At 38.8% G+C, this 16,621-nt stretch overlaps 1 protein-coding gene and 1 non-coding gene across 2 annotated transcripts; one reads left to right on the top strand and one right to left on the bottom strand.

Moving 5' to 3' along the window:
• Window positions 1–932: 932 nt before the first annotated feature.
• On the bottom strand, window positions 933–12,707 carry ccdc3b (coiled-coil domain containing 3b). Its single transcript, XM_067587764.1, has 3 exons — window positions 11,850–12,707; window positions 7,332–7,506; window positions 933–3,246 (listed from the first exon to the last, which is right to left on the bottom strand). The coding sequence occupies exons 1-3, from the start codon at window positions 12,206–12,208 to the stop codon at window positions 2,953–2,955; spliced, it is 828 nt and encodes a 275-aa protein (XP_067443865.1). The 5' UTR covers window positions 12,209–12,707; the 3' UTR covers window positions 933–2,952.
• A 274-nt stretch (window positions 12,708–12,981) lies between these two features.
• trnar-acg (transfer RNA arginine (anticodon ACG)) lies at window positions 12,982–13,054 on the top strand. The gene has a single exon. It is a non-coding gene; the product is annotated as a tRNA-Arg (tRNA).
• The last annotated feature ends 3,567 nt before the right edge of the window (window positions 13,055–16,621 follow it).

Genomic DNA, 16,621 nt, shown 5'->3' with positions numbered 1-16,621 from the left:
CATAAAGCATGTTTGAAATGTTTCCATCTTTTGTTTCTCCTCTTGCCATGCAAACCCGGCCTCTTATTGCCTTGGTTTTATGCGAAAGCGCCATATGGAAGAAATTTGGTTCAGCTCTCCTGGAAATTTTGTTGAAAATTTGAAATGGTCCTGTGGTCTTTCTGAAAGTGCACTGAAGCTAAACTGGACAAAAGCTTAAGAGGAAAAGGTCAAAATAGGGCCAATTTATTTTTAAGATTTATGTTGCTTTTGAATTTGCACCAGTTCTTTGAAAACCTTTGATTTATTAGCACATAATCACACCAAACATACTGTGCATGCCAGAAAGCATTTATCATTTGTGAGTTGGACACTTGTTAAGCAGGAAACATTACAATTGAGGGTTGAAACTTAAATTCATTACCCTGCTTTCTAAGTAGTTGCTTTGTTCTGCTGTTTGGCTAGACACATTTATTTTAATACATTGATTTGCAGATGAAAGGAGCTTTAGAACATTAAATAGTGTTAGACTGTTGAGTGATCAGGAAACTGGCTCAAAATCTTACATGAAACCAGTTTCTGTATCTGATTTGGCAAATCAGAAAAACATAGTGAGGCAAAATGATACAAGCATAAAACAGAAGTCTAATTCAAATCCCTTTTTTCAATGTTTTGGTCCTGCCACACACTGACTCCCCCCGCCCCCCCTTTCCCACTAGTTCATGTGGTGCTGCATAGGAATCTGTTTTTACAATTCTGCACAATATTGATTTGTTGTTTGATTTATAAACTAAAAACTTCCTGCATTTAGATGTTATCATAACTGTGTATCAGAGACTAATCTTGGCAATAATCATTTTTTAATCTTTAAATGTTTTATTTCTTTCAAAATCCTCAGAATAACTTAACATGTGTATGTGTTATGCAGATGAAATCAACTAAAAACAACCATATAGGAAGTTATATAAAAGTTTATTTATTTAAAAAAAAATGTCAGTAACTGTTATACAAATGATTATGCTATTGGCAAAGCAAACCAGATGTTTATTGTTTAGAGAAAGAAAAATAATAATGACAGCAAATACAGAAAGTATAATAAATGCAAACTTGAAATTCTGACACAGAAAAAGCCAATCCTGTACCACGCCAGACTCACTGGCTGGTCTTAATGGATGCTCAGCACCCTGTTTTCAAATACAAAAACTACACTTTCATTCATTACAATTTGTATGAATGGACTTGCAAAAAGGAGGACTCTTGGGGTAAAGTTCCCTGAATTTAACAATTTTGGGATAGTTTTAAGGATATAAATAGATCTAACAAGAAAATAAAAAGTAATGCTAGAGAAGAAAGATGTGACATCATGTCACTTCAGCACAGGAGCTCCTCTGCAATGAAACACTTACTGTATATACATAGTCAGAGCATTACTGTATGTCCCTCCATTCACACCACACATGGTATTTTTATACTCACAACGGCCTTGCACGTCCAGCATACAGTCTTTCAGCATCCCATTTAACTCATGGCTTATTTTTCTAAAAGATTTAAACTAATGAAGTGATTGATTTCACATCTTGCAATTAATAAATGGTTATTTGTGTTCCCTTAACTTTTAAACCCCAGCTTGATTATGATTGAACATCAACAGGGTAGAAGTCAGCTGTCAGTGTAAATGATATATACGGAAGATGAGACATGTTCACATCAGATTGTCCAACTGTGGACTCTCAAAACACAAAGGTTGATTTGATTTTGGCAATAATGTTTCTGAAATAAGAAACAAAACCAATTCTAATATTTATACAATGCATGATGTGTCCAGCACATAAAATTAAATTGCTTTAACATTGTCTACATGTTGTTCAAAACAATGCATCTGCCAGCTATAACCTCTTGTTCATTATTCACTGATGGTATATGGTTTGAAAATTGTTTGTGATGCCACTGAATTAACAGACAAAGGTGAGAGTTGGGGGGTTTTGATCATATTGGACTAATGGGCTGAAATAAGAATTAAAGGTGCATTGTGTAGAATTTAGGGGCATCTAGTAAACAGACTTGGCAGAAATGGAATATAATATTCATTATTATGTTTTAATTAGTGTATAATCACCTGACATTAAGAATCATTGTGTTTTCGTTACCTTAGAATGAGCCCTTTATATCTACATAGGGAGCAGGTCCTTTTCCATGGAGCCGGCCATGTTGCACCAGCATGTTTCTACAATAGCCCAGAACGGACAAACCAAAAACTGGCTCTAGAGAGGGCCTTTCATGTTTTTCGCGAGTTTTGCAGCCACCATAGGTTCTCCTGCATGCTTGGAAATGGAAGGTGAGGGGGAAGAGTACTCAGTTCGTTACAATCTGCAACCTCACCACTAGATGCCACTAAATCCTACACACTGCACCTTTAAGGAGATTTAGATGAAGATCACTTTACTCCTGTGAAACTATATACGTCCCTTATCTCACAGGCTGCTAATCCTTCACTTTAGTTCATCTGGGGACACAATATAGGTCAAATGAAAGCCCCTCTCTCCACACACACACACACACACACACATTCAGTTCTTGGAAGTATATGGATAAGGATGTAAATAGGAATGAATGGTTTCTTTGTAGTCAACAGTCTAAATGGCACAGTTCAATTTTACCAGAAATAAAATTACAATGCTGGTTGGTCCAATAAAACCAATGTGTTGTTTTTTTTTAAATTTCTCTGCAGAACAAATTTCCATGCAGAGCTAATGCCTCGTCATAAAGTGCAACCGCAGTATGTTCCTTTTGAAAAAAGCATATTAATTAAGTTGAAGACATGGATAATGTCATGAAATACCAATCTGCTGTTAATTATTGCCACAGTTGCTGTCACTTCCCCCAGCTTTTCACACAATACACTTTCATTTTGCTCTGTCTCTGACACTTCATTGGGAGCCAAGGTTGGTTTGCATAGTTTACAGTTGGAAAAAACTAGTTTTTTAGCTTCTTTGAGAGGACCTTTTTGAGTGGAGGGCCCTTCTGGTCCTGGGTAGTGTCCTGATCCGGATGGGTTTGGGGGGTCTTTGACTCATAGAGCTGTTTGAGGCTGAGGGTCTGTTGCTCCTTCATTGTCTCTCGTTGGGCCTGGCGCAACAGACGTTTCATGGTCTTCACCTTTTCCCGCAGGTGGCCGTTGGCTTTCTCCAAGGAGCGCACCTTCTGGGAGAGAGTCCTCACCCTTTCCTCCTCCTCAAAGAGAGCCTTCTGCACCGTAGAGCACAACAACTGTGACGAGAAAAAGGAGTTCAGGTAAAAATGGTAAGATATAAGTTTGTTTATTACAATTTTTACAGTAAATACTTTTGAAATGTCTGGAAAAGCATGACGAGCATTTGATTAAGTGGATTTAAGGAAAACGTGATAAACTGTCAAACATTCATGTGTCAAACGCTGATCAGCTACTTTCAGGTTACTTACAACTCCCTTCTCAAAGAAGGCCAGTATAAATCATCAAGATTCCCCACAGAATTTCATCCTCCACTGCCTTTTGAGTGAAATCACATTTGGAGACGTATGCCATCACGGCTTGTATTTAATGCTGGTGTCAGATTTAATGTATTTTTGTAACATTTATGATGTAGCACCTGACAGATCTGCTGTTTTTGATCAGTCAGTGGAACTTGAATTTCCTCTGGATAAATCAAATAAGAGAACACATTTGGCTTGCTCTTTAGGCTGACAACCAGTGCCAACAGCTCGTAAGTCTTTCAGCATATTGTATGAGTAAGTCAAATAAAACTGATTCTTTTTTTTTTTTGGCAGCTTGTTGCCTAAAAAGAGAGAGAAAGGGAAGGGGGGAAAAGGCAAGAAAGCAATCAAATATTTTTGAGATGGCACCTGTCTTGCCATGGGACATTTGGAAATGTGTCAAAAAAAGTTACCATGTATGTCCTGCTCTTTTTAGTCAAAGACAACACACACTGTGCTCCAGGTAGGGATAAGATAAATCTGAGGTAATGAAAATGGTTACACAACATGCACCCTCTGTTATAGCGCTGTGAGATGAAACCCAACATGCCTGCGAACCTGCGAAAGACGATCCAAAGGCCCGGACCTTTTCCTAGGTGAAAAAATTAGCTCCAGATGCCTGTGACTGCATGCCTGTCTGCCTGAGTGTGGATTTCCTCTGCAGATCCTAATGCGTCCACATGGGCCAGCGTGAAACACTGATGTAAATTCCCTGCCATCAGATAACAACCGCTGAGGGTTTTGAGGAAATGTTAAAAATGTGCAGCCGGCTGCTGGACCACATCACTGGTTAGTACATTACTCCCTGTAATATTAGCTGTGAATTTTTTTCCCATGTGCTCTTACCTATTCCCTAATGGGATCTGAAGGGGCATGAAACTTTATAATGCAAAGGCTGAAGTTTAGGAGCAAGACAATCAAGTTATGTGAAGCAGAGGGTGTAAAATGGCATCCCTACTACGTGCACCCAGATATGACAAAATATACATAAACACAAACATAAGACACCTACAGTTGGTTCATATTTCCATGTCTACAGTGTTGTTCCAGGTTCAACTACAGTGTGGACGAATACTTAGGTAATTGCCCTTGAAAAAGTCTGGAGCCAAGAATGAGATGCAATCACTCGCCTTTCTAAGACATACAATATAAATACTCCATTTTTAAGCTTTTGTGCAATATTGATGTCACCTGGACATCCAAACTAGGAAGCAGAAAGAGTACAGTTATATAATACCCATGCAATGTGAAGTCATTGGTAATAATAAGCACTTTCTTGTAGCACATGTCTGAGATAAAGCTTGATAATGAAGTAAAAGAGTATGTAACGTAAGCTGATTCTTCTTTTATCTCCCTGTTTACACTGGGAGATAAAATTATAATAATAACTGACAGAGTCACAAACAGAGTAAAATAATAGACGATAAACAGGATACCGGCTAATTTGAAGCAGTTATAGGCAGGTAAAAAATGATAATTGAGAATGCTCTCAAAGTTACAAAGGCGTATAAAAGCTTTGATTCTAAGCATAATTGCAGATTATTTCATAAGACTGCCATAATAACAGGAAAAGCAATCATTTCTAAATCAATTCTGGTGCGTTGTAGTTAAGTACGGATCAGAGTTCAAGAGCAGTAAAGATGAGATAGAAGATTTTTCAACAAGGACTTTGTAGAGAAATATATACAGTACCATCAGTTATTATCTCTCTCAATCAGTGAAGGCAAAGCGTCCATATCATATAAAATGCAGTTGTGTATATTGAAATTACTCCCAGTCCTGAACGACTCAGAGGAAAGCTGTTCAGTGCAAAAAACATCAGTCACAGTTTATCAGCAAGGTGCTCTATATGATACTATATTTAAAAATCAAGCTGTATGAGCCTGCATTGTATTTAATTTGCATTAAGGTCTAGAAGATTGTTAAAGGGGCAGCTTTTTCAAGTCTGAGAAAATCACTCAGGTGACATCACATCAGTAATCTTGGCTTGGCCTTGGAGACTGCACATTTTTAACAGAAGGTCTGCATAAACTGGGGTCATGGATTTTGAACAATATGGGTGTTAACCTGACATGGAGGGTCTAACAAAAGATAGTACTAAGTTGTTTTTTCAGGACATCTCAGCCTCTGCTATGATTCAGTCCACTCTTTTTTAAATCTGTCTGTTGCAAGTCCTCCAACTATATGAAAGTGAAACACTAAATGGCTGGAGCGTCTTGCAGTGCATTGAAGGAGAGTTGTAATTACTGACTGGACAGAGGGAGATATTTAATATACTGTAAAATTGGGTGGAAAGGAATTTGACAATCACACACAGAAGAGACAAAATAATCTTTATATAAATGGTGAACAGGGCAGGGCCTAAAATGGATCCTTGTGGCACACCATTAGTAACCAGCAGGGATTTATCAACCAAGATGTAATCTATACTCCAATTCCACAAAGAAAAAGCTTTATATTTTGTTCAAGACTGAAGTATCATGTACCATCTCAGGAGGACACATGTTTGAAACCTTTGTGAGGAAGCAAAACTTAGTTAGACCATATTAACCGAAGCTGTAATCTTTTTAACATGTGAGCAGGAATTAGTTTTGTGTCCAACCATCAGACCAGGACAGTGTTACTGACCCTTCAAAGCTAATATTTCTGCATGAGTGTTGGGAACATAAAACTGTGGGAAAACTCTGCTTGTTGAAAAAATGTTTTCATTGCTGATAAAGTTTGGCGATAAATTTTATGATGAATACATGCTTTTTTTGATTTCCTGACAAAAAACACTTGATTATGTGATGTGTATGACATGACCTGATCTAATGTGAGTTTAGGTCAGCTGTCAACAATGGTTGCTCAGGACCAGAAAAAAACAAAGTCTGTTTTTAGTTTGCTAGGAGGAAATCTAATCATGAGAATGATGTAAGAAAGCAGCACTGATATCTAATGTTGCTCTGTAATTATAATCACAGGCCTGACCCAAAAGTTTGCTGTTAATGGAAATACAAACCATGTTTTTGCTTTCATGAGTAGTCAGAAAATGATTGGAAACAGACAGAAGAAGACTGACCTAAATCAGAGGGATTATGCCAATGGTTTATATTCATTAAGGGGGATAAAGCACTGGCGGGTGACTGGAAACCATTTACACGCTGACACATGGGCCTTGAGACGAACTGCTGGAAACTCACATAGTCAAGAAGCACCAGGTGTTACAGTAGTGTTTGCCAATGGTGTTTAAGTACAAATAAGATTTCATCAACTAAACAGTGACAGAAAAGTGTAAACTGGAGCTCTAGATTATTGACCCAAATCATTTTAAAATCTGATGTATATCAAAATGAATGTCACAGGCCTTAAACAGAGTAATGACCTTCAGATACTCACATGTCACTTAGTTGGACATTAGGGATCTCATCTTTAGGCATAAGAAAATAGTCAATTATACAACAAAATGGTTTGCCATAGAGCTGGCAAGAACAATGTTTTCTAAAGTAGATTTTCCCTTTAAACATAGTGAGTTCTTTGTCTGGCCAAACCTCAGAGAATGTGCGTTTGGTTTCCCATGCATTAAGAACATATATAACTTGCCAGCTTCTCTGTAGTACTCATTTGAAAACAACAGGATGTAATATTTAATCCCTTTTTTGTGCACTACCATACTTCAGGCTACTGGAGCTCAATGCACTCTTTAACCCCGAATCAAGTGTGTAGCCACTATGAATCTGCGGCAACTGGATCAAAATAGATGTCCTTTCTCACTGAGTCTGAAATAGATGACGTCAAAAAGGTCAAACATTTCATCAACACTAGGATGTGGTCTATGATGGTGGTTGTGAGTGGCTACGTACCCGGCTGTCCTCCTGAGCCTCCCACTCTGGGGTGTAGGTGTGGACCTGAGTACCAGGCGTGCAGTTGGAAAACTGGAAAAGGCTGGCAAACATGCGGTGGTTCTCAGTAGTGTCCGGGAAGATGGGGTCCTGGAAGTTCACTCCATGAGGGACGATATTGTAGTTTTCATCCATCCTGCATGGCAGGAAGGGAAGATAATGTATTGACCTCGTTGTAAACAATGGTACAAAACTTGAGCAACAAGAAATTGTGTGATACTTAACCCAGACAATCCATTTAAATTATGGCAAATGGACTGGTTTGAACTATTTATCCAAGACTCAGTTTCAATGAATCTCTAGTGACAACAGAGTATAAAGTTGACGAACACAAACCAGCAGCAAAAGTTGGAAAATTTTGAAACAAAACCTCTCAACATACAGTATATGCAGACTTGTTTACAGACCCTGCTCTATTTTTTTCAAATTCAAGCATTGTGTGGGTGAGTCAAGCCAGCAAATTACAAGCCAAAGAGATTTACTGTGTGTGTTTCATATCTTCTTCTACCATGTGAAGTGTGTGAGGGAGGAAATACTGAAGCAGTGTATTTCCATACATCTGGATTCCATCTTGTATCCCTCGAGGGACATCAAAAGTTTGGTTGTCCCTGTCAGAGACTGTGTAGATGTTTGTGAGGTTATGTGTGTGTATGTGTGTTGAGAGAGTACGAAAAAAGCTGATGTTTTGCGTCAACAGGTCAGAGGTCAAATGTAAGCACAGCGATAAGGAGGTTAGAAGGAGTCGTGGATGCAGACTTACAATGACAGAAAAAAGACAATATTTGGTTGTTTTCTTTTGAGAGATAAGTTAAAAATCTTGAAGGAGTGAGATATAGGCTAACATTGAACAGCAGTGAACATATGGCTTGGACAGAACACTCAATCTGTCTCATTTAAAGGTCCTTAGGGAGATCCCTGGTCGCATTTTTCTCCACGCTAGGTTCTGATTCGTCCTGTCCTGGGAATGCACTGTCATGATTGATTGGAGAGGCTATTTTTGTCCAAGACAATTTTGTTGGGCTTTTTCTAACAGGAAATGGACATCCACTGGAGACTGCAATGAGAACTTTTCAGTTTTGGCTCACTCATACAATGTCTAGGACTCTGTGTTGTAAAGTTGCTAAACAGCACTCCTCTGAGCACTGATCTGTTTTAGGTTTGTGAATGGGAGTCTCACATTAACAAGAACGCCACAGAGCAGCACAAAGGCAATGTTTTAGCTATATCCCATTTCTACTTTCAATCTACTGATGGGCAATACTCATGAAAGTTAACATTCACTCTTATTGAATATGTGGGTAAGACCTTAGGTAAAAGCAAACCATTTGAGAGAAAGAAATATCCACAGTAAATGGTCTCTATAAGGTTGTAAAAAAGTTAATATGAAGCTATAACAGCAGCCAGTTAGTTTAGCTAAGCATAAAAATTGGAAACCGGGATAAACAGGTAGTCTGACTCTGTCTAAAATTATGTATAAAAATAGTATATGGAGAAAACACACATTTTCCATCTCATCAGGCGTTAATACTACCTGGAAATTTGGAAAATGTGTTAGTTATTGTAAATTAGATGGTTTGTCATGGTTGGATGGTTTGCAAAGATGTTGCAGTGCAATCCTATATTAAGGCTATAATTGGACTAATTATGGACCAAAACAGACATCCATCTTGGGCCAAATGTGGACCAAATCAGATGGACTAAATGTGGCCCAATTTTCAACACCTATTTTTGGGCTAAATAACGGCCATGACTGCCCAATCTGATTTGGCCCAAAAAAACAATGTCCATGGACGCTTGGTCGGCAGCAGCCAGGTAGCTTGGCTTAGCATAAAGACTAGAAACAGGGGTAAATAGTTAGTCTGGCTCTGTCTAAAGGTAACAAAATCCACCTACAAGCACCCCTGAAATTCAGTGATTAACATGTATCTCGTTTATTTAATCTATAGAAAAACTGAAGTTGCACTTTTATAGGGAATCTGTATCAGGGTCTGTAATTCACTAGCTTTAAATGTGGTGTTAGGCAGATTTGTTACCTTCGAACAGCACTATGTTACTGTAAGCTGTTTCCCCCTTTCTCCAAACTTCCTGCTAAGCTAAACTAACCAGCTGCTAGCTGTAGCCTAATTCTAAACAGGTATAAGAGTGGTATCAATCTTCTCATCTAACTCTCGGCAAGAAAGCAAATAAAAGTATTTCACGAATGTCCCAAAACGTGTGGTTTAGCTAGTTATCTGATCTCTGCCATTTAAAAGTGACCTCCTAGCCAGAATTTTGGAATCTCACGTAATTAGAGCACAGTCAATTACAGTCCAACAGAGCACTTCATAATGTTTCCATTACTTGTTAGCCAGAGGAGGATAATAAAACTCATGTATCATTAACACATTATTTAATACCCATCTAAACTATGTTTTGTTTCTTATTGGTCTATATCCTTTGTAGGCTGAAGAAGTCATCTGCAAAGTAAAATGTTTTGGTAAACAATGACAAAAGACCACTGCATTGGTTTACTGCAGTAATCACTTCTTAATTATCATCAGGTCTGCACTCGAATGGATCTCTGTTGTAACTAGCTTCAGGAAGTTTCCAATGGTTTGTTGCCAGACTGATTACAGGGATAACGTCTGGATGTTTTCATCATCACAACAGGGGACAGCAAAGTCATCCCTGGAGGTGTGATTAACTCAAACTTTTGAAATCATCTTAAAAGTCTTCCCACACTGCACTGCATGATCACACAGATGTGAGAGTGGTTCTGTCTATATAATGTGTGATTAAAAAATACTGTTGTCCTTGGCTGTGCTTCAGACCCTCATGTGGGACAGCTAAACATTAAACCTGAGGAATGCTTTTCAATGCCCCCCCCCCCCCTCTGAATATGTAACTCTTCATCTGTTTGAGAGAAACAGCAGAATGTGAGAGAAATATTTGGAAAGCCTGTCAGTGCACGTTCCCCTCATTGAATGGCACACTGCTGTATTTCAGCAGTGCTGGGCAGACAAAAGGTGGTCCTACTGACCGTTGGCGCGCTGATAACTCTCCTGAGTGAAAATTCTTTGCAGCTTTACCTTCTAGCTGTTGGGAAAAGTCTGGCTCTGTAATTACACTGGCTGGAATGCAATAGAGGTTTCCTGAGTAACAGTGTTGTTTCTGTCCAACACAGACATTTAAGCATTAACCTGCCGCATACTTTTTTGAAATCTGAGCGGAAAGTTTGGCAGGTTATTAAATATATTATTAAGCTGAAATGAATATGGAATCACATGCTGATTAAAAGAGAGTATGTACAGTAAGGATGGTGCCAGTCCTCTGTTTTTGAGTGCAAATGTTTCCTTACTGGCTGGCGATTGATTGAATCCTTCGAGAGTCCTTACTTCCCTTTATGACAGATCTCAGCACAGGTCTGAGGAGTTGCTGGTTTTCATTGTAAAACCAGCTCAGGCAAAGAGGGGAGGTGAGGGTTCAACCCATGGATTTTACATTACACTCATAGAAATGACATTACATCTACATAGTGGATTTTGCTCAAAATGTTGGACCTTCCAAACACCTTCCCCAAAGGTTATGAACCATTTAACAAAGAGAAAAAGATCTGCATCTGCCTAGAAGGCTTATTTTCATCTGTTGTCCCTTGCCAGGTGTTTAAAAATCAACTTTCTTTCTTCTTTACATTTAGATACACTGTCCAGTTTGGATGAATTATGTGTAATGAATTAACTAAGCTGGATGAATGTCTTTCTATGGTATGGTATCTGTATTTCTGTGCAGGAGGGACTGATAACAAATTCATCCATTGCATGTAAATATGTAAACATTATGTGTAAATGTGCGAAACTAACATTCATTTGAGCTGAATACAAGTTAACCTTCTATGCTTCAACACTTCATGCTTCTCACATTAACAGAGAATGAAATACTGTGTGTGCTCTCTTTCACAATAACAAACCATACTACTGTTCACAAACATTTTGGCATTCATGGTAATACATTCCAATAACAGCGCTGTCCGTCATTGCTGGATGAGTTTCTATAGACATTCCTCACAAAACTTGACAAAGTTGATACCTGATTCTCAAGGACCCAGTTCAGTTTTTATCTTTTCTGTTTTACAGAAAATTTGTCATGTGTTCTCTGATGGGAGAAAGCTAAGACAGATTTATTCTGGCAATAAAATACATTTGGACAAGAGGATGCAAGAGGGACATCAATGTTATGCTCATCTTGGGACAACACAGACAGACTGACAAAATGATGATGATATGCTTGAAACATTTGAGATATATGGTAAAGGTCAAGTTATGATAGATCAAAAAACAGTTGATCAATTTGTTGGGAATCATAAAACGTTTTTCCTCTAACTTAATTGACTGATAACGTTTGTTAAAGACTGACTAGAACTCCTCACTGCACTTCATGTGACAGGGGCCACTCAAACTTTCTGCATCTGTGATTTTAAAAAAAATCAGAGGGATTTCTCACCTGAGAAAGAAGTAGTAGTTGTTGTTTTTGGTGACACTGTAGGAGAAACAGGGGAAGTAGCCCAGGCCGGTGACATTGAACCTGGAGCCGGCGGGGACCTCGAGCATGCTGCCCCACGCCTGGTCGCACAGCAGCTCGATCTCGGCGGAGAAGAGCAGGTCGGTGTCGTGCTGCCACGGCAGGTAGTTATACACGCTGTACGATTCCTTGTGCAGCGCCAACACCTTGGCGAAGACTATGATCTCCGCCAGCTCGGCTCGGCACGCTTCTGTCTGTGGTCTCCAGTCGTGGGGCAGCTGACACCCCCAGCTCCCATCAGGACCGGCCGCTGCCAGAATAAACGCCAAAATAATCCACATGATCCGGCGGAGAGAAGACGTCTGCGGGTCAGTGAAGCGCCGGAGCGCACGATGCTGCTGATGGATGGATGAAGTCACGAACAAAACTGCAGGGCTTTCACACAATGCACATATTTCCACTAGTGCTGACTCAACTTATATGCACAGTAAGTCAATTTAAACAAAGGTTTTATCCAACAAAACAGCCCTGTGCAGTTGGTAACTTTCTCTGCTCTCTGCGGTCCCTGTTCCCTCCTCCAACCACAATACCTGTGATCGTGGATCACCGGGACCAGCCCATTCACAACACCAGCATCCCCTGCAGAAGCTCCTCACCTTTAAGATGAGATCAGCAGGAGCAATAAAAAACAAACAAAATGAAAACCCCCGTGCAATCAACCTTGAGTGTGAAATTTACAAATGAGCATTATAACAAATTCAAACTCATACGTGGTAAGATTTGGTGGCAACAATGCAACAAATAAACCATTGTGAAGTCTCAACAGCAAACAATAAAAGACTAAGGTTAGAATTAAATGTAGGAAAGATCATTTGGCGCCCTCTAGTGACAAGATAAGGATACAGGGCCGTTAGTGGAGTGAGAATTGTCACTTTTCTTTTGATTTTTCCTTAGCTGTTGTATTCTGTAGACCTAATTATTAAAACTGCACAGAACTGCTCTCTTTGTGTGCAGCTGGTGGTATGGTCGGCTGATACATTGATTAGCTGCTCTACCATAAAGAGAATCAAAGATCCTGTCAGTCAGAATTGAGGGAATAACAGAAATATGCATCGGGCCAGTGGCGCAATGGATAACGCGTCTGACTACGGATCAGAAGATTCTAGGTTCGACTCCTGGCTGGCTCGACTTTTCATACTTATATTATAAATTCAGCACAATTCATTCAGCGTAATTCATAACACCATGGAATAATAATCAGCTAATAATAATGTTACAGAAACAGCAAAGAGTGAATTTAGTTAAATAACTACAAAGAAAATGCTCCTTCAGAGCAAATACTGCTGGTTTTGTATTTTAGCCGGTGTCTCAGTTATAGCTCATTCAAAAAGAAAACACATTAGGACTCTGCAGGGTTAGTAACCAGTGCTACTCTGACAGGTAAACGTGCTAAACCACATCTTTCCAAAAAACACTGTGTAAATTCAGTGATGATGTATTTCGCTTATAGTTCAATTATAATTATCTCATAATTAGGCCTATATTAGTTCCAATTCAACTCAACATTTGTTTATCAGGACACAATTGTCATTATCAAGTTATAATGTCTTAATGACTGATACCAAGCTTTCCAGCATTATGACAAATCATACTGTGAGATATACATATTTTATATGCACTTATGTAACTTGACTTGTAAAGTTTGAATACTTCAATAAGTCCCTTGACATACAGTACGTAAGTGACTGTACATGAATGGATCCCTCAGTACAGTAGATATAAACAAAATGACCTCTGGGTGGCAGCAGCATCAAGTATCAAGGCTTTAATGCCTGGAGTGTTACTTTACAGCTTTACAGTTCTTCAATATTCAGATACATCGCAGTCAACAGTGTGCAAATCACTTCAATTACTCTCATGCAACTTTTAATTACTTATGCTTCTCTTCAAAAGATTCACCTATCACATTAGCATAGTTTACATTACATTTAGAAGACATGAGGGCTACAGCCAGGCAGTGAGTACAGATTTCACCCGAGGGTCTTCTGCTCATATAATCATGAAGTTGTACACTAATCAAGAGAAGTCTGTTTCTGCTGGGTGAACATATGCAGAAGCACATAGTTCTTACTCCATAGTCAGTATGAAGTGAAAGTCCTATTTTGTTATGAAGTGTACAAAAACAGGAAGCAGATGTGAGACATAGAGAGCTTCCAGACTTTGTTACAGTGTCCTTTAACATACTTGGCATTTCTATTATTTCCAGATCTCATGTCCAGGTCACATTCACTGAGGCCACGGCCTCTAACGACATCAGTGCAGTCGTGCTGAGATTGAATTTGTCAAACAAAGTTTTTCTATTCAAGGTGTGTGACCAGGGAGAATATTACAGTAGGTGCCATGTGTATGTAAACCTATGGCTCGATGGAAGTAGTGAACAGACTGCCTAAAATAATGGGTTTATTTTATTTACAGTTTTTTTTTAGCACCATGAAATAATTGCAGATATGGTTCAATGTTCTGTGTTGAAAAAGACAGTTGTTTGTGTGATGTCTTAACTGGTGTTTTTTTGTTACTGTATTTTCTTTTCAGACACTATTATATGAATTTATTGATTGTTTGAACATTTTTGAGACCACATCACAGTTTGGTGTTTAAAGCTTCATGACCTAAAGAACTGGCATTTCTCACTGCACCCAAATGCTACAACAGCAGTTAGTTTTTCTCTATTGTTCAGATGCCCCTTAGTCATACCGAATCATAGCCCATCATATTGCAAGAAAATGTTCTGATCACAGCAGATACAAAGTTTTAAGATTTTAAATAGACCTTTAAAATGTTAAAATACATTTCAGCTATCCATTCAAACACACAAAAGATTTTTCTGATCACTTGAGCATTCTCTACACTCCCACACACATTTGTCCTATCACCACTGCTCAATACAAATACATCCAATGCCCGCACGTCGTCCCCTTGGGAATGCAGCTGGGACGGTGGTGGGCGTGGGGATTTTGTGACAAAGTTCCAGGAGCTGAAAGGGAGCCACAACACTCAAGTGTGTGTGAGATATGGAGAGTCTGCATAAGGACATGGCTGCAACACTGCTGACTGTGATGCTCGTGGTCACCTACATCTGTGAGGGTGGTGAGTCTGCCTTTCTTGGAAATAACACTGATATTTCATGACATAATGCAACCTATCAGCTATTATCTGGGAAATTAATGTCTCTGTGTCATCTGTTTATGTAATGTAGCACTGCTAAGAAAATCAACAGCATCTGACTTCCTTCAAAAAATAAGAGCAAAGCGTGTATCAGAGTGTTTTCCTGGAGGTTGCAGCACGGAGGACAGTGAGGCTGGGGAGCTGATAGAGGTGGATGTAAGTTCTCATTATTTGTGCTTTCTTTCATATTCTGTGCTAGTAAAGAATTATCTACAGTATTGCAATGATGCACCAGAAAACAAATTTTACAGATGTAGTCTTATATTTATTATTCCCTAAATCAAACCTCCTAGAAACCAGAACATATTGAGATCCAAAACCTGGAACTGCTGCACTGATGATAATTAATATGATTATTTTTTAGTTGGAAAGTCAGAGTGGTGGTGAAAGGCAACAAAGACTAGACTAGAATAAATTAACTTCACACAGAATTCCTCTCTGCAGGTTCTAATTTTTCCAAATAAGTGTAATTATAAATGTCCGTAACAATCTCAATAGGAAATTTTCGTTTTCATGTGGGTCCCCCGCACAGAGGCAGATTCTGTCCACATGAAACTAAACATCATGAATAAAGACCATGTCCAGAGTCTTAACTTAAGAGTTGAGAAACTCTTCTCTGTTCAACAGGGATTAAGTGTAACTCAATCAACCAAGTCACTCAGGCATTTACCATTACCTTGTTCTTACATACCAGGCTTGCAATCTGAAGACAGAGTGAAGGCAGGCCATTAACATTGACTTTGTTACTTAGTGCACCTGTTGCTAATATCAGATGACCAGCATGAAAGCCAGCAGAGAGGTGGAATGTGATCAACAAGGATTTCTGTCACACTGTAGCACATTTAGGTACATGTTGTTTTGCATAAAGCAATAAACTCCTTTTGTTTTGAGTGGAGACCTCTGCCACAAAGAATAACTCGTGGGTTCTACAGTATTGGAAATCAGAGCCTGTTTTGTTGTGTATTATGTATACTGAGTGTGGTATGTAATGAAAAAGTACAAAACCTCATTCACAGGAGGAGAGTTCCAGCCTGCTGTATAATGGAGGGGCTCCCCAGGTTGGAATAAACTATGTAAGTGGTGACAGTTTTGTGTTTAGACTTGACTTCATAATGTTGTTTTGAATGAATAAAAGTTCAGTTTTTTCACTTTTGTTTCGTAGCAGAGCCCTGGAAGAGAAGCTGTGGTGGATGAAGGATCTGGGATGTGACCAAGTGGGAGAGCATAAGATGTGATGTTGTTGTTGGGTTAAGGGAAGCTTGACTTTCCAAAAAGCATCCTAGTTTGACTGCATATCAATGAAAAACAAAGAAATATATATAGAAACATAAATAATTATAAAACTAAAATATAAAGCATTAAAACTTGGAATTGCAACAAAGGATTTGCTAAATTAAGAGGGTAATTGTTGCAAGGCTTAATTTGCATACATAATTTCCTTAAGTTAAAATATTAAAAAGGCTGATAATATCAAGAGCATTTAGTGCTTGATGAGTTAGTGAGTTGGTAATAGAAAAGCCTCTAGTGTT

Source organism: Thunnus thynnus, chromosome 4, assembly GCF_963924715.1.
Source record: "Thunnus thynnus chromosome 4, fThuThy2.1, whole genome shotgun sequence".
In the NCBI taxonomy this organism is placed as follows: Eukaryota; Metazoa; Chordata; class Actinopteri; order Scombriformes; family Scombridae; genus Thunnus; species Thunnus thynnus.
This window is presented reverse-complemented; position numbering and strand designations above follow the sequence as displayed.

Excerpts from the sequence above, each read along its gene's own strand:
- ccdc3b (XM_067587764.1), bottom strand. The coding sequence starts at position 12,208 with ATGTGGATTATTTTGGCGTTTATTCTGGCAGCGGCCGGTCCTGATGGG. Across the intron at positions 7,507-11,849 it reads AACTACTACTTCTTTCTCAG|GATGGATGAAAACTACAATA; the intron begins GTGAGAAATCCC and ends CCTGCCATGCAG. Across the intron at positions 3,247-7,331 it reads AGGCTCAGGAGGACAGCCGG|TTGTTGTGCTCTACGGTGCA; the intron begins GTACGTAGCCAC and ends TTCTCGTCACAG.